The sequence below is a fragment of the Filicampus tigris genome, chromosome 16, assembly GCF_054856515.1.
Source record: "Filicampus tigris isolate MCC_2025a chromosome 16, RoL_Ftig_1.0, whole genome shotgun sequence".
In the NCBI taxonomy this organism is placed as follows: Eukaryota; Metazoa; Chordata; class Actinopteri; order Syngnathiformes; family Syngnathidae; genus Filicampus; species Filicampus tigris.
Window position 1 is genome coordinate 14,936,289 of NC_141232.1, and position 24,460 is coordinate 14,960,748.

General features: G+C 39.3%; 3 protein-coding genes across 3 annotated transcripts; all 3 read right to left on the reverse strand.

Moving 5' to 3' along the window:
* Nucleotides 1–306: 306 nt before the first annotated feature.
* On the reverse strand, nucleotides 307–6,604 carry wbp11 (WW domain binding protein 11). Its single transcript, XM_086056645.1, has 12 exons — nucleotides 6,404–6,604; nucleotides 5,905–5,990; nucleotides 5,770–5,801; nucleotides 5,591–5,684; nucleotides 5,272–5,468; nucleotides 5,002–5,135; nucleotides 4,416–4,576; nucleotides 4,110–4,298; nucleotides 3,692–3,817; nucleotides 3,319–3,591; nucleotides 2,857–3,039; nucleotides 307–1,445 (listed from the first exon to the last, which is right to left on the reverse strand). The coding sequence occupies exons 2-12, from the start codon at nucleotides 5,966–5,968 to the stop codon at nucleotides 799–801; spliced, it is 2,100 nt and encodes a 699-aa protein (XP_085912771.1). The 5' UTR covers nucleotides 5,969–5,990; nucleotides 6,404–6,604; the 3' UTR covers nucleotides 307–798.
* A 1,865-nt stretch (nucleotides 6,605–8,469) lies between these two features.
* On the reverse strand, nucleotides 8,470–9,991 carry bglap (bone gamma-carboxyglutamate (gla) protein). The gene is made up of 4 exons (XM_086056114.1): nucleotides 9,794–9,991; nucleotides 9,264–9,548; nucleotides 8,916–8,997; nucleotides 8,470–8,794 (listed from the first exon to the last, which is right to left on the reverse strand). Exons 1-4 carry the CDS (start codon nucleotides 9,849–9,851, stop codon nucleotides 8,692–8,694), a joined length of 528 nt encoding a protein of 175 aa, XP_085912240.1. The 5' UTR covers nucleotides 9,852–9,991; the 3' UTR covers nucleotides 8,470–8,691.
* A 1,116-nt stretch (nucleotides 9,992–11,107) lies between these two features.
* On the reverse strand, nucleotides 11,108–13,988 carry mgp (matrix Gla protein). Its single transcript, XM_086055845.1, has 5 exons — nucleotides 13,861–13,988; nucleotides 12,505–12,615; nucleotides 12,389–12,418; nucleotides 11,752–11,854; nucleotides 11,108–11,606 (listed from the first exon to the last, which is right to left on the reverse strand). Exons 2-5 carry the CDS (start codon nucleotides 12,593–12,595, stop codon nucleotides 11,447–11,449), a joined length of 384 nt encoding a protein of 127 aa, XP_085911971.1. The 5' UTR covers nucleotides 12,596–12,615; nucleotides 13,861–13,988; the 3' UTR covers nucleotides 11,108–11,446.
* Nucleotides 13,989–24,460: the final 10,472 nt, after the last annotated feature.

The following is a 24,460-nucleotide window of genomic DNA, read 5'->3' on the forward strand; positions in this document are numbered from 1 at the left end:
CAGCCGTACATGCCCACCAGGCTAGGGAATAATAGTCGCATTATTTTTGATCCCTTAAGAAGTGGGAGGCACATACACATGGTCTTGTCAAAGTGTCCTTGAACAAGCTACTGAACCAGTAGCTCCTGGTGCTGTCATCAGTTGGTGAATGAGAAGTCAGTAGTGTGAAACACTTTTGGTGCCGGTAGGTGTAACAGTGAAAAACCATTTACCTACACCGCTCACCTGATTTAGAGGTCAATAACATCAAATTCAAACAAAGTCTGCAGTTTTTTTTGTTAGTTATATCACAGATGACACAGACCATGAGTTCTTAAGTATTTATTATGATGTAGAACAAACAGTTTGAGCCAACTTTGCCAGTGAAATTTAAAAAAAAATAAAAGTCATGCCCAAGATGTTGGAGCTTGATAAAACTAAACACAACGAAAGTGACTTTCTGTGTCATTCCAGACAGCAGAATACAGAAGACATCAACAACAAAGACAAACTCACATAATGACTTCTTGGAGAAGAAAAAAATGGTGGTGGAAGAATAGCAACCACTCAGTTAGACCTAATTGTTTCCAATTATTCATACCACTGTATATTTTGTTTAACAGATTAATTTTGTTTTACCATTGTAATATTCCGGATTAAATGAAATGAACAGTTGAGACCATTTCTTAGAATGTAGCAGTCTTGGGTTCTTAACAAGAGCAACAGATCCAGGATAGCCTTAAAGAACACTCTACCTCTATTATGCTGCACTTAGAAAGAGACAAAAACAACAATGCTTCAGTTGGACCATGGTGCGTATCAGAGGAGTCCCTCCATCTCTCTCATAAAGGCTTCATACACCTGGTCCTTGGTCTTCATGCTGGGCTGAGCCACAGCCCCAATCTGAGCTGGGTGAGACATGCTCATGGAAGCAGCAGAAGAGTGATGTTTGTGACCATGGCCACTTCCCATACCGTCATCTCCCCTCCTTCCTCCGACACCACTTTTGTCCAACGGACCAACCGCCGGCCCCGGTGCGGCACCACTTTTGTCCCTTCGCACTCTCAGTGCAGTGGGCACAAACCGTGTGACCTCTGCTTTGGGATTGATAATTTGTGGTTTGGCAGAGATGGTGGCCCCAGAGCCGGCTGCCAGGCCACCCGCACCAGCGACAGAGGTGAGGTTGGCCCGTTTTTCAATGGTGGCCGCGTGGAGGTGGCTGACAGCAGAGGCTGCAGCAGTTCCTGGGGGAGGTGGCATTTGCATGACACTGGAGCGCATGGACATTGATGGTGGAGGCATGCTGCCTTGTGAGCCATCCTGGCCGGATCCTGGGCCTTTTTGTCGCTGGACAAGGCTGGGAGGAGCACTAAGCACATTGCCGCTGAGAGGTGGTGGAAAGAGGGCAAGGGGTGGCGCCAAGGGACGGGGGGGCCCTCCTGCTCTTGGGGGAGGAGGTGGGATACCTGGAAGGAAAAGCACAATATATATTGATGAGCTTTTAAGCACATGACTGATCTCTTGGCCATCCAATAGATAGTGTTTAACTAACCACATATACATTTGGGGACATTTATATATATCCTAAATCAAACATTCTTTTTAATGCTTCATTCCATTTGTACTCGGAAGTACACTTTACATGTTTTATTTGGAAGTGACAGTACATCACATTTTACATGACCAGTGGAGTAAACGTCACAACAAGAGCGCATTCCTGAAGTTTAAACATTCTCATTCACTGCATTTTCAGACCCTCTCCTACCCTTATTTTTGAAAAAAATGGCATTGGCATTGAATGGCTGGACTGTGAAAAGACAAATAAATTTGTCTTTGGCAGTGAATGAGTTAATTATAGCAGACTTAGCTGTCTATCTGTAAGTATCACATCTACAATGCTTTGCAGGGGGTGAGACATTGTGATAGGGCATCCAATATAAAGCCTCATGTTGTCTTATTTTACTTGTCAAAAAATAATTGTCATTAATTAAAACTATGCAACCTACCTGGCATGCACGCGGGGGTGGTAACCACACTTTGCATAATTTTGTTGATATTTTCAGGGAAAAACGTTTTTTTTTTTTGGGGGAAGTAGTACCTTCCATTTACGTTATGTTCGGTGAATTTAATTGTTATATATTAATCCCATGGGTTGTATGTTTGATGCATTGTTAAGCATTTGAAATGCTGTATTTAAATGTATTAGGGGTTGTGTTTCATAGGCCATATCAAAGTTTTTAATATCATTGTCATTTGATTTTTCTTTGTGTGGAAAGGGAAAAAACAGAAAATCAATCAAATGGAGATACTGAAAAAAGGCATAAAATTCTGTTTAGAGTCGTTGCGTATTATCAAAAGTACAGTGCATAAGAGGAAATGTGAATATTCATAGTGTGCGACTAAATGTTCTGCTTGTGTCCCTAAAATTTCAAGTTGGGAGCGACTATGCTCCCAGTAAAAAAAGGAGCCCTGTCCTATACTAAAAAGTACAGCTTGCAGTCCTTGACGTATGTTGATTTAATTTATGTAATCTATTGATTAACACTTGTGTATTATAGACTTTTTATTGTTTATTTGTTTTGTAAAGTGCTTTGTTACAGCTCTATCTGTTAAAAATATGATTATAAAGTATCTGTTATGAAACGCGCTTTTTTATTAAAATTGTATTGTATTGTATAATTTTGTCAGCAGACTGTCTGCCCTGTGTTTTACAGCATGTAAAATACTGTTTGAAATTGTAATTTCACTTGATTGTTTCAAACAGATATCAAACATGGCAAGCTGTGTCAAAACACTTTAACATTTTTTTAAATCAAATCAACAAATGAATGTCATCAATTGGCCTGACTTTACTCTGTCTGCCCCCATAAAGCTTACCAGGTGGTGCTGGGGGCGGTAGCCGTGGAGGTGGTCCACGTGGTGGGGGGCCTGGAGGAAGACCGGGAGGGGGACCAGGTGGCGGGCCAGGCGGGCGACCAGGCGGAGGTCCAGGGGGTAGAAGACGAGGTATTGGACCCCTCATGCCAGGAATACCCAACGGCCTTAAAAACGGAGGAGCACCTGAAGATGCACATAATACACATTATGATATCTAATGAGCTAGGGCAAGATTTCAAACAAAATCTAAATAGGTAAGAGTTGCAGTGTATTTCCAAGTTCTGGATAATGTTTATGCTAAAGTGCAGCTGTTGAAACATGGTTAAAGATGCATTTACCCTCGATTTGACTCTCTTTACTAATAAGAGCGATGACGGGACATTGATAAGTGTTTGCTCTGGAGATTGCAGTGAGTTCAGGGTACACAAGCAGACGTGACAATGAATAGGATCCTAATCTGACCTGGTGGAGGGCCAGGAGGTGGACAAGACGGTGGTCCAGGAGGCCTCATTGGTGGAGCTGGCGGAGGACCCATAGGTGGAGGACCAGTCATTGGTGGACCCTGCAAGGGTGGGGGCTGTCCCACTGGCCCACTTGGAGGGGGGAGATGCTGACTGGCAATCAGTTGGGACGGCTCCCCCGGTGGCCCCTTGTCTTCAGCGTCGTCAGAACTATCCGATTCATCGGTGTACTCTTCCTCAACTTCTTCTTCGTCCTCTTCAGGAATAGACTGACCTGAACAGAGAGAATAACTCCGTGTCACATTATTTACAGAGCTAACGTCAGTACATTTGAGGAAAGAACATCGCCACGAGTTCAAAATACAGGTACAAACCTGCCATCCTTAACATCATCGCCTGCAGAGGCGTGATGGCCTTGGACTTCTTCCCAGACTTCTTTTTCTTTTTCGTTCCATCATGGGATGCATCCGAAGGCATGTCTGCAAAGCGTACACTGCGACCTAATTTACAGTAGAAAATCAACATAATACATTAGTATCAGGACACAAACTTACGAACAACAATTGCAAATCATCCAGAAAAATAATGAAAAAATATCGTAGGAGACTTATTTACTTTAGGTAAAGTTAATTTCGTTTCGATAACTCAATCAAAGCTGACAATTTTGTAGACAAGAGTTATGTCGAATATGCGTCCATTTTATAAATAGACTTTTCATTTAATGACATAGATATATATAATAAAGCAGTTACAACAAACCAAAATCTGAAACTCTCAAAGCCTGTCTTTCACCTTTATCCTCAGCTCTCTTATCATGTCTGTCTCCCTTTCTCGAGTCCCCATCTTCATCCCTTTCGTCGTCACTGTCTTCCTCAGAGTCGCTGTCATCGTCGTCCAAATCGTCCCTGTCGCTCCCACTGTCGCTGTCCTGATCTCTTCCCAAGTCTGTTGAGTCCTTCTCTAAGCCAGGAATTGAGGGTTCTATTCAAGCAGAAAAAAGCAGAAAGAACAATCTAATTAGTAAAATAAAGTAAACCATCATCCAAAAGATCAAAACAAAAGCCACTTATAAAAACAAAATTATAATTTATGTCTTACCAAAGTCAGTACCATAAGGCCGCCGTGAAGGAATACCATACAATGCCAAGACTTGTGGTGGCGGGGGCCCAGGTGGAGGCCCGGGGGGTTTCTTCCCAGGGGGTAAACGTGGCACAGGTGGCAATGTTGGCAATATTGGGCCAGACGATAGAGGTGCTTTCCTGTGGGACACACAAAAATGAATAGTGACAGTTTTAGCAATCTTGATCGTTTGCCTCAGGGTGCCAATGTCAATAAGCACAATTCAACATTCTGGTTTTTTTTTGTAAGAAGATTGTGTTATCTCAGGTAACTTCAGATGTAATGTACAGTGATTCGACAACATATAGCTAGAAGCCAGTAGAGTCACATATGTTTTTTAGTACCGGTACATATATCGGGTGGATTTTTGAACCTTCAGATGTAAAAATACATGAAGCCTCAATAACAGAGGGGAGTTCCTTCTCCACATAGGTCAACAGTGCATGTTCTTGATCCAGGGTTAAGACATTCAAACAACCAAAGACCACATGTGTATGTATCTTGACTCCCCCCCAAAAATACAGACAAGGAAATACGGATAAATTATTAAAAGTTTAGAGCCTACCCAAAAAAGGAGCCCTTCTTCAGTATAGAAGGAGGCTGAGCTCCTGGTAGAGGGATGTCCTGGATGTGGATATTGGATGGTGCATGTGGCATATCTGGTAAAGGAATACTGTCAACCTCCACAGATTCTGCATTCTGGAAGAAAAAAAACATTAGCAGTGTTGCTGTAAACAATAAGATAACACAACCTTCAATTGTCACTTTTAAATTCACTCTTATGAAGTTTGACAACTTGTTGACCTAGTAGGGCTACAAGAAAAAAAATACAAACCTTGACTGAATCAAAATAGAGTGCCAGCTGGCCCCTTTTGCTCTCATATTCTAGTTCCAGTTTGCGCAGGTCCTTGTAGGTTTCAGGATTCTCCCGCTCATACAGACGAACAATACGTTCAAATGTCTCCCGTAGCTTCTTCCGCTTGTCCCTCAACACCTTCTCATTCAGCAAGGGCTGCTGGACTGGGTTGAACTCTATTGCAGAGATTAAATAATACCTTCAGATCGAATGAATGTTGTGAATGTGCTAGTTCTAAAAGACCCATATTAGTCTTACAAAACTTAGCACGATTAATAGTACAAATTCAGTCTCTTACCCATCTCATCCAATTTCTCCATGTCCCTGATTATCTGTCTGGGGTCCTTCATTTTAAGCACTGCCGCTCTCACCATCATTCTCTGTTTTTTATTCTGTAAATAAAAGTAGTATACACACTCAACTGGCAAGAGAATTGCCTTGGAAATTATTTAAAAAATACAATAAAAATAATATTACCTTTTTTAACTCCCTTTTCCTGGCTTCTTTTCCTGTTATTAAAAAAAAAGTAAAACGTGTGCATTATTATGCTAATCCGGTCACAGCAGACAATTTATTTATTTGCAATAATAGATTCTGCTGGCAAGTACTTACTGGCCTGATCCGTGGGGTTCATGAATTTCCCACTCTTGGTGGACGAAGTTGAACGTCGTCCCATTGTGATGCTGTGCTACTTTTACCTTAAGAGACATAAAATCCGTCAATGGTGACATATGAAACAAAAACTATACACGCAGACAACGTGTTTCCATTACAGATGTATTCCAAACAGCAGTAAATCACAAATCTCATGGAAGGACATTAACAAATTAATCCATGGTGTAGTGCAGATAGGTAATAATTATTGTATTAAAATTAGACACGTTACTGTGGGCATTTACCCAAACTTCGCGATCAACGAACTAATTGATATTTTAACGTTATCTATAAAGCATAATGTGCTAAGATAAAAGGAAACAGAGCATATAAAGACTAATTTAAAAACAAGCCAGCTCACGAAAACGATGCTGTGAATTAGCCGAAAAGCTGTTTTAGCCTGCACTTGTAGCTAGGGCCGCGTTAGCTTCTACATCAGAGAATGCTCACACATTACCTTATAAAGAAGAAAACAAGTAGAAGGGGTAATACCCTGCGAATATAACTCTGGGTATCAAGGTTCAAACGCGATATTTTGCTCAAGCCATACAACAGAAACTAAAAACTCCCATGATTGAATGAAACACAACCACTCTTATTAGTTAGCCGCTCGCCATGTTAGCACGGGCAGCCGCGCACAAGACCGGAAGTAGATCTTCTGACGTCATAAAAATAGGACAGCCGTGCCTAAACTTTAATAAATAAATACATACATACATACATACATACATACATACATACATACATACATACATACATACATACATACATACATACATACATACATACATACATACATACATACATACATAAAAGCGTTGCGAACCAAGGTGTAGAAAAACGACAAAATACATTTTGTTACACTGTTTTACTGCTGCTTCATTTTTATTTGTATATTTTATATGTTGTAAATCAACCTACATGTTGCTATGATTTTTATGTTTAATTGCCCTGTAGGTGTCAAGACCTGGCCCACTCAAGCAAATAAAGTGTGTACCTGTATTGAACTTCATATTTCTTTTTAAATTGATTTATTTTCATTTTGTCAGACAGCCTGTACCAAAATGTTCAGTACATTTTCTTTCAACAGATAGATGTTCCACGCCCCCCAAAATCCCTGAACATAAATGAATAATACTTGCATGTCACAATTTTCTACGATTACTATATATATATATATATATATATATATATATATATATATATATATATATATATATATATATATATATTTATTTCTGTAAATAAAGTCTGAATGTATTTGTTGTTGCGCAAGTGACGTAGGAAGCGCTTGAAGAACGTGAAGGAAGTGCACAGAAGAGGGCGACATTTCACTCTCTCTCTCTGTCTCTCTCTCTCTCTATATATATATGTTGTTGGAATGGAAAGGTAAAAGACACAAGACGGATATATACATTCAATATACTGTTCTTTTTATGTACAGCGGTACCTCTACTTACGACCGCATCTTCATGCGAAATGTTCATGTTACGAAACGCCTCAGCAGGAAAATATTGCCTCTTGTCACAAAAGAAATTTCAGGTTATGAAAGGTCATGTCATGTCATGTGATTTTCCAAACCGCTTATCCTATACAGGGTCGCGGGGAGTTGCTGGAGCCTATCCCAGCCGTCAACGGGCGAAGGCAGACTACACCCCGGACTGGTCGCCAGCCAGTCGCAGGGCACACATAGACACTGTCACTGAGCGGGAATCGATCCCACGCTGCCCGCACACAACTCGGGCGTGTGTACCACTACACTATCAGCGGACCCGTTATGAAAGGTATGTAAGGTAAATATATATATATATATATATATATATATATATATATATATATATATATACATATATATATATATACATATATACATATATATATATATATATATATATATATATATATATATATATATATATATATATATATATATATATATATATATATATATATATATACATATAGTAGTATATCACACTAATAAACAAAAAGCAACACAACATTTGTGATAAACTGGTCATAGACTAATTTACAAAGGTGTTAATGCACCACTAACTCACTTTAAACTACAACAAAAACAAAAAATATTTGCTGAATTTATAACTCTATAGACTGCTGTATATAGTGTGTCAGAAATTGTTTTTTTTAGGCTTCACAGTCCAGCAATTGGGAGATTAATGCAGTCTCAGAGATATTTTGTAGTGCTAATTTAACCCATCATATGTTAAATGAAAATATCTCCTAGTTGACATTATGTGGCTATAAATTATTCCATAAGCAAATGATTCAAATTAGCACAATCGTTATCAGGCTTGGCCAAAGCTTGCTGATGAATCATTTGAATCAGGTGTGTTGTAGGCAGTGAGCATTGGAAAACATTCCGGATAGGGGCTCTTGAGGACTGGACTTGAGCACTGTAATCTGTAAACTTTATTTATCACATGATGTGAGGAATAATGACACAAGACACACTTGATTTTCATTATTTTTACTTGTTCATCACACTACTCTACAGGCTGAAAGAGGTGATAGAATCATAGAGACAAATTGGCTGGTCAGTACAGAATTAAAAATAAATTCACATGCTAAGTGCTATTCTCCCAGCACTGCTCCCACACTTTTTGAATTGTTTTCTCATGTTATTTAGATAGAAAAGGGGTTTCAATTTAAAGAGGAAGGTGATAATAAAATGCAATATAAAGCTTTTTATGTCATGATGGGGAGTCAACTGTTGTAGTTTGGCACCTAATAAGGAACAGGTCCGTAGTAGGCGTTGTAGGCAGCGACAACTCCATCTGTGTCCATCATGTGATCACAAGCCACGTTGGACTCGCAGACTTCTCTTAGGCTGATTGAAGATATAGAAGATATATATTATTGGCCAAAGTTATTCATAAAAGATACTGGAGGTGATTAGATGTGACTGCTCTCAGCCACCGATGCAAGTTGGTGAGTAGCAAGTACCATACCTCTCCATCTGACCCAAGGACAGCTCTACAGTTGGTGTCCTGGGTGGCACCACTGCAGCGGCCTGTGACCTCTCCACAAACACTGCGGCACGCCAAGCACATTTAAACATCACCATAATTCTTTGTCTACATAGGAAAAAATGACTTCAAGGCATCCTACCGTACTGATCAAACAAACCAAAACCAAATGATAGTAGCACACATTGATTACAGTAGAAATGTTTAATTTGTTGTGTTCGTAAAACAAAATGTTATCAGTTTTATTTTTCCTATAGAAAACACTGTTAAGACAATCTTTGATTCATAGACACACAACTACTGTGCTGAAATATGAACTCGTGACCTTACCATGATGGCGATGATTGTTGTAGCGTTCGCCGTTGTCGTTGTAGCGCTCGCCATTGCCGTTGTAGCGTTCGCCGTTGCCGTTGTAGCGTTCGCCGTTGCCGTTGTAGCGCTCGCCGTTGCCGTTGTAGCGCTCGCCATTGCCATTGTAGCGGTCGCCGTTGCCATTGTAGCGGTCGCCGTTGCCATTGTAGCGGTCGCCGTTGCCATTGTAGCGGTCATTGTAGTTGCGGCGGGAGTCACCACGGTCATGGCGGTCATCATCATCACCATTGGAATCCATGGAGTCTGTAAAGTATGACACACACAAAAAAGTCAGTCACGTTCAAAAAGAAAGAAAGAAACCAAGTAGGAAGTGACAGATAATTGAGACAACATAAGAATAAAAAAAAAGCTTTGTTAATTGATATACTTGGTCTTAAATGACTTTATCCAGGCTGATTTCTTTTTAAGAAAAATGTTTCAATAAAATCAAAATACTTTCCCCTGCTGTATAATTAAAAAGCAAGCCAATATTTTTCTAGATTTCTTACCTGAAGACAGACAGACAACAGCCAGGGAGGCAAAAAGGAGGATGGCCAAAGTCTTCATCTTGAGTGTCAGGCAACCACGAGGCTTGAAGATGGGAATGGCTCTGTTGTTCTTCTCTCTGAAATTCTATATACCATCTCAGATTTATAGACGTGGCTCTCTCGATATGATTGGTTAGGGAATCATGTATCACGCACATACACACACACACACCCACACACACACACACACACACACACACACGCACACACAAACTCCAAGAAGAAAAAAAAAAACCTTTCACATGAACTTTCAAAGATTTTCAAAAGTTGATCTAAATTAAAGTTGATGTGAAATCAAACTGAATTAATTACTGATATTAGTTTTTGTAAAAAAAAGGAAATTTTTAGCTTATTTTGCCTTTTTTGAGTAACAAATAGTGTATTGCTTATTTCTTGGTCCTACAAAGCTTGATGGATTTTTTTTATGTTAAAGAGGTTGTTTTTTTTGTCAAGCAAAAGATGTAAAGTGAGATTGTTGGAGAATTCGAATAAAAATTTTCAGAGGGATTTGCATCTAATTTCAATGTGAGTTTGATGACGTGTCAGCGTAGTGATGCAGCCTGGTGATATCAGACAGACTCCCCCCTGTCACTTGCCATACTGTACATAGAGATCACATCAAGGGCCATTTGACACATACAAAAACCATTTTCTTACATAATTGTTTCATTTTGATACTTTGTAATTTATTATAACTCACATTTGGCCCAAAATAAAAAATGTGACGGATGCTTTTAGCATTAGTATCAGTAGAAGTCCTTTATTGTTAAAGTTGATATGAGCTGCAATGTGATACAGTATACTGTATTATTACTTATTAGTATTACACGACTATTTACTGTATAATCTCTTATGGAAAAACTCAAATTTCTTATTTTCTCCTGCTCTTCTTGTTTCTTTTTCCCCTATTTGGATTAGATTCTGGATTGCTCTTGCTGGAATCGCACAGGATGTAATTTTACCGTCTGGGTCAATGTTGGGCCTAGGCTGTATTTTGGTGAATGACTTCAACGGCCTCTCACTTCCATTTCGGGACATCTTGATTGGGTCATTTGTGGGCATGCGGGAGCACAGAAAACGAAATCATTCAAGCTTTTTAGGCTTTCAAATCTGCTGTGTGGCAGTGTGTTAGAGCAATAGTCTGCAGCGGTAAAGCTCCCACTTTTATAGGGTGCATAGATTCCCCTGATGATTGCACACAAGAGAAGATTTGAACATCTGCCATGGTTTGCGAACACTCCCAATGAAAAGGTAATAAGAGGATTAAGACAAACACAAAATAAAAGTTTTTTATTTTCTCACTGACAGCAGAGCTGCGGGTGGATCGTGGATAATAATGAAGTGTGGTTAGAAGAGCAAATGGTTAATATATAGGGAGCAAACAAAACACATATACTTATAAATGATTGGAAGATGTGATCATCAGATAAAGCAGTTATCCTGTGCTTATACAAATGATGGAGCATGAATGTGTATGTTAATAATGATGGGTGGTCATGTAATTTCATCATTAAAAAAAAAAAAGAAAGATCACATCCAGAAGAGGCCACCATTAAGCGATGTCATAAGTTCCTGTTGGTGAAATGTGTCCGTTGCAAACATATATCCGGATGTTTAATATCGACGAGCTGCAGATGGTCTCCTCTGTGGAGTGCTGGTCCCAAAGTATCTCCGGTAGGCCACCTGGTAGCCATGGCGATAGGCGAAGAAGCGGCATGGAGAGTAATCCTCGCAGGTCTCTGCACGTCTCTCTGCTGGAGACTTTACCCTCCGACTGAGTTTGGAAAGGAGAGAGGTGTGTCTGTTTTGGTATTTCTTTCTTTCCTGCTTTAATTGCCATTGATTTTATTCAGTGTGGTGGAATTGTGTGCTTTTGAACATGCACAAATTGATAAGATGTGTATAGAAGTGCATTTTACCTCATAAAGTAACTGTTGTAGCCGTTTCCTCTGGGAAGGTTGTATGCAGTGTGTCTCTGTGGCATGATGAAGGAATTGGCTCGCCTTGGGGCCACAAACACATCTGAAACCACAAAGTTTTTCCATTTAACAAAAACACCCATTTCGCACAAAGTAGCACAAAATCTTATTTAGCGCCAGTGCCATACAGCTGATTTATAACATTAACTTAAGGGCTCCAGACTGCTCCTAAATGGTAGCATTTTGCCCCTCAAATTTGAGACAGTGAAACTACAATTTTCATCTATTTCCACCAGTGCAACCAGTAAATTTGCTGTTTAAAAAAAAAATCTCTCTCTCTCTCTCTCTCTCCCTCTCTCTCTCTCTCTATGTATATATACCGATAATTACAATTCTTGAATTGTTTTTTCTGTTACGGACAAACTTCTGCTCCATTTATCAGTAAAACAGTGAAAAGGATTGCGATGAATATTTACTTAGCAAACCAATTTACAGTGTACCCCTAAATCTTCTATACGTGCCCCTAAAATTTCAGGTAAGAGGCTACTGCATGTGCTCTTGTAAAAAAAAAAAAAAAAAAAAAAGTTTGTCTGGAGAACCGACTTAAGTGAAAGGTTAAGACTGAACATTGATTTACCTTCACTGGATTCTGTGCTTTCATTGGAATCTATAGGGAAACACACGGAAAAGGGTTATTCATAAATGCTTATCTGGATATACAGTCACAGTCAAAGGCTCTCATCGGTAGGGTACCTGAATTTGACCGGGTAGCTCTACCTCTGCCAAGGCAGATGCACATTGAGAGCACAGCACAGAGTGCAAGAAGTTGAAGACGGCTCTTCATCTTTGGTCCGCTTTCTTTGCCTGGAACACAGGAAACAAATATTTACGTGGTCCATACCTTTGACATTGGGGAGAATCTAATATAAAGAGTTTATTGGCCATTTTGAATTGCTTTTTTTATGACCTTTTTTAAATCATAACCAGATTTGAATGACCTTAGAGTGTTCCTATAAAGTATGTGCCTGTGCATTTGAGTATAAAATAGTTATTATATATAAACTTCGTTCCCACGCAGTATAAATGTCTAAATGGGACAAATTTAACTTAAGTTGTATTTATAAAACCAGCATTGAAAACCCTCAAACCCAGAGCCAATCCACAAGAAGGGCTCTGCAGTTCAAAATTCTATTTGTGAGGAAGAACCATAAAAGAGCACTTGGTGTTTAACGCAGCACTACCAACTGAAGGAGAAATAGATCATGGTTATAAAGAAGTGCGCACACACACACACACACACACACACACACACACACACATAGACAAACAGGCGCGGAATTGGTACAAGTAAAGTCATCAAAGATCCACTGTCGAATGTGCAGCACCTGTGCAAACACAATTACCTGTTGCTTTTAACACTTTTTTTCACATTACTCTCATGCACACATGCTGACTTTGCATGCTTGCGCTGCAGTGGAGCTTTCATCCCTCCCTTCCGTTTGTGGGATTTGGATAAGATTCAGGTCTAGCTGCCTCCCCTTTTTCACTGTCAATAGATGCTTTCATTAAACAGTGAGCACACCCACCCACCCATGGGACACTCTGACACATGCTTACACACTCTCAGAATTTTTATAACACCAAGCCCTCAGGCATATCTTGGCCCCACTTAAAAACCCACAGCAGTGGGCACAGAAACAGCAAGTTTGCAGACCAAAGTTCAAAAAGAAGCCACATGCGTGTGTGTTTGCAATTGCTGACTACAGTGTCTGCAGAATTTAATAGTCATTTAATTCTTCACAGGTGTGTTTATGGCCCACAAGACCCGTGAAGTTAGAATGTGACCACCTCAATGGAAAAAGTTACTTACATGACAAAGACTACTTAGTATTAAGCTAAAATATCAAGGTTAATTTTGCAATATTGCAAAATGTGTACCAAAAAGGGAATATTTAAAATACATGATGCATTTTTCTTTGTATAAAAAAAGAAAAATAAAACAAACAAATAAATGTCTGAACAGCAAAAAAAAACTGAAAATGTGAGTGTTAATAAAAAAATAAGACCAGCAATTAATAAAAAAAAAAAAAAATTCCATAATGTACTCACCTTTAGCTAAGTAGGGAGTGAGAAGTGTTGGTAATATCAGTCAGTCTATTTTTCCTGAGGAATATTTCCTAATTCCTCAGAGCAAGTCTTTTATACTTACCTCTCCTCCCTCCACCCTTTCATTTCACCCACCGACTCCCTCCCCAATTGCCCTCTCTCCTCCCTTCTCACATGTATCAACCCTCTTTTTTTTTCCACCATTTATTCAAACCAGAGTATTAGCTCACTCTCTCCCCAACTCCCATGATTCACCAGTACAGTTGGGGAGGCAAGGCAAAACACACAGGGGGGAAAAACAGAAGCAGGCGGAATGAAGGCTGGCACAGGGACATTGAACCTGGCTCATAGCAGGTACATGATAATATTCACTGCCATTTGACAGCACGACAGCAAATTATATGAAACACACTCACCACCATCCATCTCTCCAGTCAGTGAGTGGAAGCACTCCACTTTTAGGCCCCATAATTCAGATGTGGGAAGGCATGGGCAGCAATTCTTGATGATGGAGTGATTCAGAGAGCAAGCCACCAGGGATATACTTGGGGAGGGTTAGGGGGGCATTTTGGAAATGTTCCTTCACGTTCATGAAAGGAGGACGTGTTCTCATATGGCCACTGATGTCTGCGATTGTCAATAGAAAGCAAATCTGTAAGGTGCAAACAAAGCAAGGCTTTATTTTGAAACAAAATACAAGTGATCACTCTGATTTATTGCTTATCTGTGAACATGTCTGAGGTGTAAAAGCGCTTTTGTGGTGGCTTCACAGCCAAGTCAACCAACCAATGTCTCAGTGGTCCAATTATACTGAGGTCGATTGCAGGAGTAAGATTATGGTGTATATCTGAGAGTTATGTAACGCCAAATCACTTTTGGCTCAAGCGGAATAGCTGAGTGAGAGCCGAGCTTTGCCAACAGAAAACAAACGAGAATAGGAGGCCAGTCCATGCAGACAGTCAGATCAACATTAGGATGGAGATAAAGGCTGCAGACTTCATGAGGAGGAGATGGGCTCCAATTGCACATGATTTTGTGTCTGTAACGCTTCAGCGTGTGTGTGTGTGTGTGTGTGTGTGTTTTGCACACTCACATTCAGTCGTGTTGTTGCTGTTGACTCTGGAACGATCGAGCATATGTATTGCCCATTGAAAATATTAAATGTATAAATTCAACAGTTCTGAGCGGGAAAGTGCAATGACTCTGGGAATCAGTCCAACGAAACCCTGCATAAATTCCACATTAAATGCAGAAAACACTGTCAGCATATTTTTGTTTTGTTTTTAAAGATGAAGTCAACCAAAAAATGTTCTTTACAATAATATGTTCTATGCACCTCCCCTAGTCTAAACACGACATTCTCATTGATATTGCTCTTGTGGAATATGAGTTAAGCAGTAAAATCCACCCGGTTTTGTCCATGTCAGGGGCAGCCATTTTTCATTTTTGTCGACTGAAAATGACATCACAGTTGCTCAAGGCTCAGATCACGACCAAAAAACGTACCGTTTTTGGAATATGAGTTAAGCAGCAAAATCCACCCCTTTTTAGCCATCTCATGGGGTGGCCATTTTGTCACTCCTGTCGACTGAAAATTACATCATGACTGCTCAGGACTCAGGTAACGACCAATCACGGCTCAGATTCGGAAAACAGGTCAGCCATGATTGGTCGTTACCTGAGTCCTGAGCAGTTGTGATGTCATTTTCAGTCGACATAAGTGACAGAATGCCACATAGATGGCTAAAAATGGGGTGGATTAACTCTTATTCCACAAATGCAATATTTATCAGAATGCCTTGTTTCAACTAGCGGGCTTGCATAGAGCATATTCATGAAAAAAAATATGTTTGGGTTGACTTCCGCGTTAACTCACATTCCACAAACACAATATTAATCTGAATGCCATGTTTTACTAGTGGAGGCTCATTGAACATATTTTGTAAAGATTTTTGGGGGGTTTACTTCATCTTTAATCAGAGACACAAGTAAACTTTTCTAGATTTTTATTTTTGCGCTGATTCAGAATCAGCCCAATTTTTTTTCCTCTAGCACATCAGGTTTTCAATGATAATAATAATAACAATAATATTATATGTAAAATAGTTATCTATTTTCTAATATTTATGAATTAAGAGTTAGGTTCAGCATCAGGTGGATTTTTTTTCCTGAAACCTCATAGCTATAAATGATATGTAAAATGCATGGTAAAATCTGTATTACATAAACTTTTAAGACTCACACTTAAAAAATATAAAATTCAAATATCTCAAAAACCTGATGGGCAAGAAAAAAGTAAAGACATTTTCAAAATCAGCATAAAAAATGTATAGGGACACATAGCCGTCTGTAATTAAAATTTGCTGTTGACCAAATTTATCAGACCAGACCAAAATGTTTATTGGAGATCTGATTTTTGTGTGTGCAAAATTCGCCAGGGTCTGGATTTTAAGAAAATGTTGACACCTGATACAAGTGTCTAGAAGAAGATGCCCATACCCACAAGCACGACATAGTGGCGTCAGCACTATCTTTATGTTGCCAAGACAATTAAACTTTGCATCCCTATTTAAAAGTATACCAAAGAAATTAGCTAGTAATGTTTTTTTTCCCTGATGTTTAAACCTGAAAAAGGGCCAAATCCTCTCAAATGTCTAAGTTCCCCATTCCATATCAAAGGCCACACCCATTTAATTCAATTAAAATTGTGCTCGTTATTGTGATTTAAAAGCATGGGAGTGAGTTTACAGCCAACTGACATCCAGATTAACGAGAAATGAAAAAAACCAGGAAGTAATGGGAGGTGGTCATCACACTAATGCATGACTAACAGTACATATACGTATGTAAAAAACAAACAAACACATTAGTCTTTATTGAGTGTTATTATGAATTATGGACTTTGTCCTTGACTTTATTGACTGCTTTTTTGGGAATTTGATGGTGCTTTGGTGTTTGTTGCTGCGGTTTCTGTCTCTGTTTTCATTGCATCTTGTTATTTAGTTGGATTATGCAAAAACAACAACAAACACGCTTGTTTTTTCTTAATTCTTCAGTGAATTGAGTGATCACCATTGATCTTGATGACAACATTCAAACATACGCTGGGCTTGATTGAGTTTTGCACTCTACTGAGTGCCAACACTAATTCTGATATCACGTGCCTCATGTAGGGCCATTGGTAGTGTTTCACATTGAGTACCTGACATCCATTTGATCAATTTCTACTCAATGCCCACTCGCAATCACCCTTTGATTGATTGGCAATCAGTCTGGGGTGTTGTCTGCCTTTTGTCAGCAGTCATCTGCGACGGGCTCCAGCCCAGGACCTCGAACAAGATGAGCAGTATAGAAAACCCATGCATATGCCGCTTTTTCTCCGTATTTAAAGAGAAAGGCAACCCAAGCACATTTTTTTCAAGAATATGCTCAATGCAGGCTCAGTTTAAACAAGACAAAATGATTAATATGAAATATGAGTTAAGCAGCAAAATCCACCCGTTTTTAGCCATCTCAGTGGGCGGCCATTTGTCACTTCTGTTGACTGAAAATGAAAATCACAACTGCTCTGGGCTCAGGTAATGACCAATCACGGCTCACCTGTTTTCTGAAGCTGAGCTATGATTGGTCCTTACCTAAGCCCTGAGGATGTGTGATGTCATTTTCAGTTGACAGAAGTGACAAAATGGCCGCCCCCACAGATGGCTAAAAACGGGTGGATTTTGTTGCTTAACTCATATTCCACTAACACAATATTAATCAGAATGCTGTGGTTCAACTAGTGGGCCTACATAGAACATATTCTTAAAAAAATGCGCTTTAAAAAAAAAAAAATTCATTCTGTTTTGTGGCATGATGGAGCCCTAAAACAGGCCATTGATTTCAAGACAGCAAGCCTCGGGGTTGCACCCCCTGAAGGCCTCACACCTGGTCTCTCGCCAGATTCAGAGCAGAGCAGTCAGTTTCAAATGTGTTCCTCAGACGTTTCCGATCCTGCTCTTTCCTTGCAAACAGTCTGGCCATCGCTCTGCGCCCACTGCCTCGTCTCGCCTTCAAAGCCGCCTCAGTCTTCACTGTTTTAGAGCATCATTGCCACCTCGCAGTCATCCTACAGAGTTGGACTGTTGAATCACAGGCTGCTTTCCAAAAATTTCTTTATCACTGTCACTGGCTGGGATGCTCTCGCTAAAGGCACTTATCTGCTCCGTTTACAGGCTGCCCATCCGAGCGTTCCCTCTAATCTTCTGCCATCACTCCTGTCTAGTCCGAGGTTGACTAGACTGGTAAACTCTTTTGTCTGCACTTTCCATTTTTACGCGAGCTGGACAATTTTATTGTGTTCCCACAGAATCGAGCAAGCATTCACACTAATGCTTTCACACTTTTCTTCTTAGATTTTGCTAATTGTTTAAATCACAGGTTCCGTTACTGTTGGTTGAAGTTTGTAGACATAACGCGAACAGGGAAGCCCGTTTCAAATGATAGGCAGACCGGCCTATAAGTGAATTGTTCCGGCTGGACAAAATGGCGGATAGACGGACGGTGGAAGGGTACCCCGGCTGCAGGCGGAAGACGATAAACGGACCAGGAAATTTGAGTTAAATGTCCAGCTCTGGTTAAAACTGGTCATCCATGTCTGGGAACTATAAGGTTTGTATAAGTGGTAAGCGGGCATGGGTTAGAGCTGGTCCATGTGTGGGTCCTTTGTGGGTTATAGGTGGGCAACGTGAAAATGGGTTTGAACTGGCCACCCATGTCCGGGCCTCTGTTTGGGCAAAGAGGGAATAGATTCCCGGATACAACAATCCAGCATCGTAGAAATTGGTTTGGCCCAGACATGCAAAAAAGAAGAACATTTGAAGAAATGTGATTAAATTATTGGACTAATGAAACAAATTTGGAGGATTTACACATGAGGACATGACCTCAATTGAGTAAATATTTTGCTAATGTCTGTAAAAACAGGCATAATCCAACCTGTCTGGGCTGGTTTGTTTCCCCAGGTGGCCAAGCAGGTGAACCTAAGGGTGTTGTGTGGTTCAGGCTGACACGCAAATTACACAACATTTGCTATATATGGTCCTCAGCTAGAGACTAAGTCCTGCTATTTTTACTACTTATTTTTTTTAATGTTCTTTGCAGGTATTCACTTAAAAAAAGTATTCAAAAACAGTGAGTGACTCAGATAGCCGATGAAAATAACTGGTGATGTAATCATGTTCCCTGAGCGTGCCAGTTCATGGCATGATGGAAGTTCCGGGCCAGACTGGATGACGGACAGACGTTACGCACCACTGTCCGCCTTTCGGAGCCTTTTGGTGGTTGTGTCGTCTCATGACTGTAAATATTGCTGTCTGAATGTCAACATGTGTTGTGTTTACGTTGCATGGCATGTCAAGCAGGGACAAGTTATTTCCGTTTCATGCAATGCTATTTTATATATACAGTATTTTATATAGCTCCAAATCAATCTTTTCATAGATGCACAGGGAATTAAAACAATAGTTCCAGCAGTGATTTTAGGAAGTCGATCTTCAGCATTGGTTGATGTTTTATTATTTCTCGTTGCAGGGATACAGGCAGTGGCAGCTGGTGAAATTTTTGCCAGAGGGCTATAAAAAAAAAGATGTATATGAGTTATTTAGTCATTCATTTATTCATAGAGATGCTTCCGTTTGCACTAACGAACAATTTAGAGGATCGAATATGGGAGGAGACCTGTGTACCTGGAAAAAAACCACACAAGCACGGGCAAAACATGCAAACTCCACATAGGATAGCCGGAGCTCGGACTCGAACCCATGACTTCTGAACGGTGAGGCGGGTGTGCTAACCACTCAGTCCACACCTTGACTCTCAGGTCGGACATTTTAAAAATACATTTCACCCCATCTTGCTATTTTCACCTTTGTCTCTATAAAATGCACACACTCACGACCAACAACGAGGCACTCTAAAGCGTCCATGCCAGCAGACTTTCTGAAGTTAAAGAGGCATTTTTGGGGTGTAGGCATAGCTGTACAGCTATATGTGTGATGCAATTCTTACGTCCCTGGGGAGGGGCGACTGATGCCATGGACTCAAGTGCAACACTGGGCCTCGTTTTAGCCGTGGGCAAAAAATCAGCCAAACTAAAATGGTAAAGAATGTTTTAACGTGGTATCTCCACACTTCAGTACTACATAGCTTTCAGTTTTTGCACATTTTTAGCAATTATCTTCAAACATGTATAATGTGTTTAGAAAAAAACCCTCTAAATTCACTTTACAGCATCTATTTTTTTTTTTTTTTCAGAAATTTATTTGAGTAACATAAAAAAACAGGTAGAGGTTCATGAACTTGTAACAGTCCTACCCCTTGTTTTACACAGAACCACACAGATATCTCATTTTGTGTACTAGTTTATGGTTGTACAGTATAAGAATAACTGAAACAAAGTCATAACGTACTCTTGCATGGCCGTACAATATAAGGATAACTGAGAACAATATCACATTTATAGTCGTATAATTTAAGGATATTGAAAACAAAAGTCATGATGGCATGTCATGAGAAAAATCGCAAAAATAATCGTTTAAAAATGAGCAGCACAGTTTGAGTTGTTTCTAATTGTATAAAATAAACACAATTGAACGAAGTAGCGAACACTGTTTTGATTGTTGATGCGCTTTTAATGCAAGCTCTACAGCGACGTGAAGTACATTTCTTTTTTTCTTTTTTTTTTATGCTCAGGTGTTACCTATTTTAGTTCCTCTGCATATTTCTGCATAATGTAGCATTTGTATCGCTTTTTAAATTGCCCTGGATTCTTACAGTCTTTAATATCATCATCTAATACAAATGCTTTTTAGGTTTTGTTTTACTGATATAACTGGTTGTTTACCTGATGTATCAGTTGCTCTGCAGTTGCTATGGTCCTTTTATGCTTTGTCCTTTAAGATGTCATATAGGCTTGAAGTCTTACAGTTTAAATCTTTGAGTTACACACTGACACATTGTCAGTACGTCAAACCTTCTTGGAGTGAGGAGGCAAACTCTCTTCCAGTCATGATCTCTGTTGTTACTTTGAATTTTTCTTGATAAAGACTTTGTACTCTTCAACATCCGTGTCATATCTGCGAATGGGTCCTGAGGCAGAATAAGAGCACAGTATATAGTGTACAAGGATTTTTTGCCAAGGAGATGTTTTGATCTATTCATCCAAGCCACGATTTTTGTCAGTTTGGTTTTGATTTTTGAAATGTGTGGTTTCCAGCTAATGTTCTGATCAAGAGTTACTCTGAGAAATGTGTATTCGCAGACTCTTTCTATTTCGACATTATCGATTAAAATTGGAATTTGTGGGTTGATATCTCGTTTTCCAAAGAACATAATTTTTGTTTTTGGGATGTTTAGGGATCATTTATTTTCTGCTAACCAGTCTTTCAACTTACACATCTCAATAGCAATGTCTTCCATCAATATTTCGTAGTTATCACCTGAGCATAGAATTGTTGTATCATTTGCAAAGAGGACAAGTTGTAATTTTTCTGCAACCAAATACAAGTCATTGATGTAAAGAAGGAACAGCTTTGGACCCAGCACAGATCCCTGGGGAACTCCACATACTATATTTTCACGTATGGACCTGTGCTGTCCCAACTGGACATATTGTTTCCTGTTTGACAGATAAGACTCCATCCGGTTAAAAGTGGCACCTCTGATCCCATATTGTTGTATGTTTTTTACTAGAACATCATGATCCATAGTATCGAAGGCTTTCTTTAAGTCGATAAAAATTCCAACTGAAAACCTTTTACTATCAATATTGTAGGTGATTTCCTCTATGAGTTCCATTAGAGCAAGTAGAGGTGATCTGTTTTTCCTAAACCCATGTTGGCTATTATCTAGTATGTTATGTGCTTCAATAAATTCATCTAGTCTGTTTGTATAAAGCTTTTGTAATACTTTGGAGAATTGTGGCAGAATTGATATTGGTCTATAATTTGTAAATTGATCCTTTGGCCCATTTTTATGGATGGGAATAACTTTTGCTATTTTCATTTGTTTTGGAAAGCTTCCAGTTGTAAGAGATAGATTAAAAATATGAGATAGTGGTTTTGCAATTACATCAATCACCTGTTTTATTATAGCTATGTCGAGGTCATCACAGTCCATGGATTTTTTGTTCGAGCATTTGTTCACCACAAGAATAATTTATTTTTCATTAGTTGCTTTGAGTGATAAGGAGTTTTGGTTTGTAGGAACATTATTGCACACGGGTTCTAAACCAGAGGTGGTTATTGTTGAGGCTAACTTTGGACCTATATTTATAAAATATGCATTAAATTCATTTACTATGTCTTTCATATTTTCTATTGTTCTACCGTTATTTACAAATGTATTTGGTATGAAAGTATTAGGTCGCTTTATTATCACGGTGTTAATGGTATTCCATAGGACTTTGATATTGTCTTTATGTTTTTGCAGTAAGGCGTTGTAATGCTGTTTTTCACAATTTCTTATTATATTTGTAAGTTTATTTTTATATCGTTTATAAATATCTTTGATTTCAGACTCGTTGGTTCTTTCTTTCAGAAAGTGCACATAAAGCAAGTTCTTTTTTTTTTTAATTGCAACTCTCTCTTTATTCATTTATCAATGCTAGCAAAATGTAGTCAAAGGCAGAACAATTAAAGAGGATATCAACCTAAACACATTTTTTTAAGAATAAGTTCCCAGCAGGCCCACTAGTTGAAACACGGCATTCTGATTAATATTGCGTTTGTGGAATATGAGTGAAGCAGCAAAATTTTTGCGGGCCATTTTGTCACTTCTGTCGACTGAAAATAAAAACACAAAGCAGTTGTGATGTCATTTTCAGTTGACAGAAGTGACAAAATGGCCGCACCAGAGATGGCAAAAAATGGGTGGATTAACTCTTATTCTACAAATGCAATATTTATCAGAATGCCTTGTTTCAACTAGTGGGCTTGCATAGAACATATTCTTGAAAAAAATATGTTTGGGTTGACTTCCCCTTTAAATGCTGTTCCGTTAGATGGCAGAAGGGACAATAAACCTGTTGCCATTCATACAGAATAAGTTCGGGAGAGTATATCAATTTTGTGTTTAACTAAATAGGCCTACGTATCATGCTGACTAGGTATATTTGTGAGTAAAGTGAGATAAAATCATCAGTATTGATACGTTTTGTGACATTTGTGTTTGGCGGTGTCACGTGAGATTTTACCAACATAAAATGGATGCCCTTGGCTCATGAAATGCTGGGAATCATTGCTCTAGACTAGCCATTCCTGCCGTCAAAAACAAGAGATATTTCAATTCTGTTTCTTTTCAGAAATTGTCATCCCAAAGCACTGTAGCTTTTAATAATTCGATTCTTCATTAAGTATATTGGCAAATTACACAGTACTGCGCTGTTATCACATCACGCTACACTTTATATTTCAAAATTGGAAGGTAATTTTTAACCACTCTGTATTTATGTAGCAGCCATAGCTATTGTTATGATACCTACACACCAAACCAGACCAGCCATGATTGTGGACACAGAGCAATAATGTGCCAGGGCATCACCTCAACACACTTCCTCAGCACCCAATCTGATTGCTCTGAGATCGTCAATATATTACGCACAGCCTCGAGGGAATACTGGCATTTGTGTGCTGTATTAGCTAGCGCTACATTCATTTCTTATTTCTCTCAGTATTCAGACATGATTTCACATCATTTATTAACAGTCTTGAGCTGCAGGCTTCATTGAGACGTCAGGCATTAGTTTTCATAATGTGTGTTGACTCAATGACTCCTCCTGAAATTGAAGCCAATTAACTAAGACAGATGTGTGAGTTTGGCCTTGCTCAAAGCAGCTTTCTATTTGAAAAAGGGAGTTTTTCATCACTAATATTGCCAAGAGCTTGCTCATGGGGGAATTTATGCGCCTCTAAAATGGGGCGTAATGGTCTATTGTTTGAATGGTTCCCAAGATAAATCTTCCCATACGACTGAATTGATAATGTGATCTACAGTATTTACTCATCCATCGTATTTAAGTTATGCTATTTTACGTGGGAAAACAAGGAGGACCCTGTATTGTCACAAATGATTTAAAATATTTATGCTCCACAACACCACGATCACCATCCCAATTTGCAGACTTTGTGTTCCACTTGACATTGCCAAAGATGCGTACTGAGGTTGTCTAACACCTCGTAGTCACAAATCTCTCAAATTGTCAACTAGAGTGCTGGTGGGGAAAGAAGAGGCAGCTGCTTGGATGCTTCCCTGTCGCTTCCAGCCTTGTAAACAAACTCCTGCAGCCAACCTGTTGCAGAAATAGGCCATCACATAAAAACATATAATCCCAGTTAGGAAATAGATCGCACTCAGACCAAAGAATAGCATAAGGATGAATGTGGGGTTATTCTTTAGTGAGGTTTCACAAGATTGAGTGTGTGGGATCCAGATGGATGTACAACATATAACCCCAAAATTTTCCCATTGTGTGACTTGGAAGTGAGTGTTGTTTATTATTGACTTCCTTGTGCACGAATCCACAACGCCACAACCACTAGATTGTTCTTTCAACACTTTGCTTTGA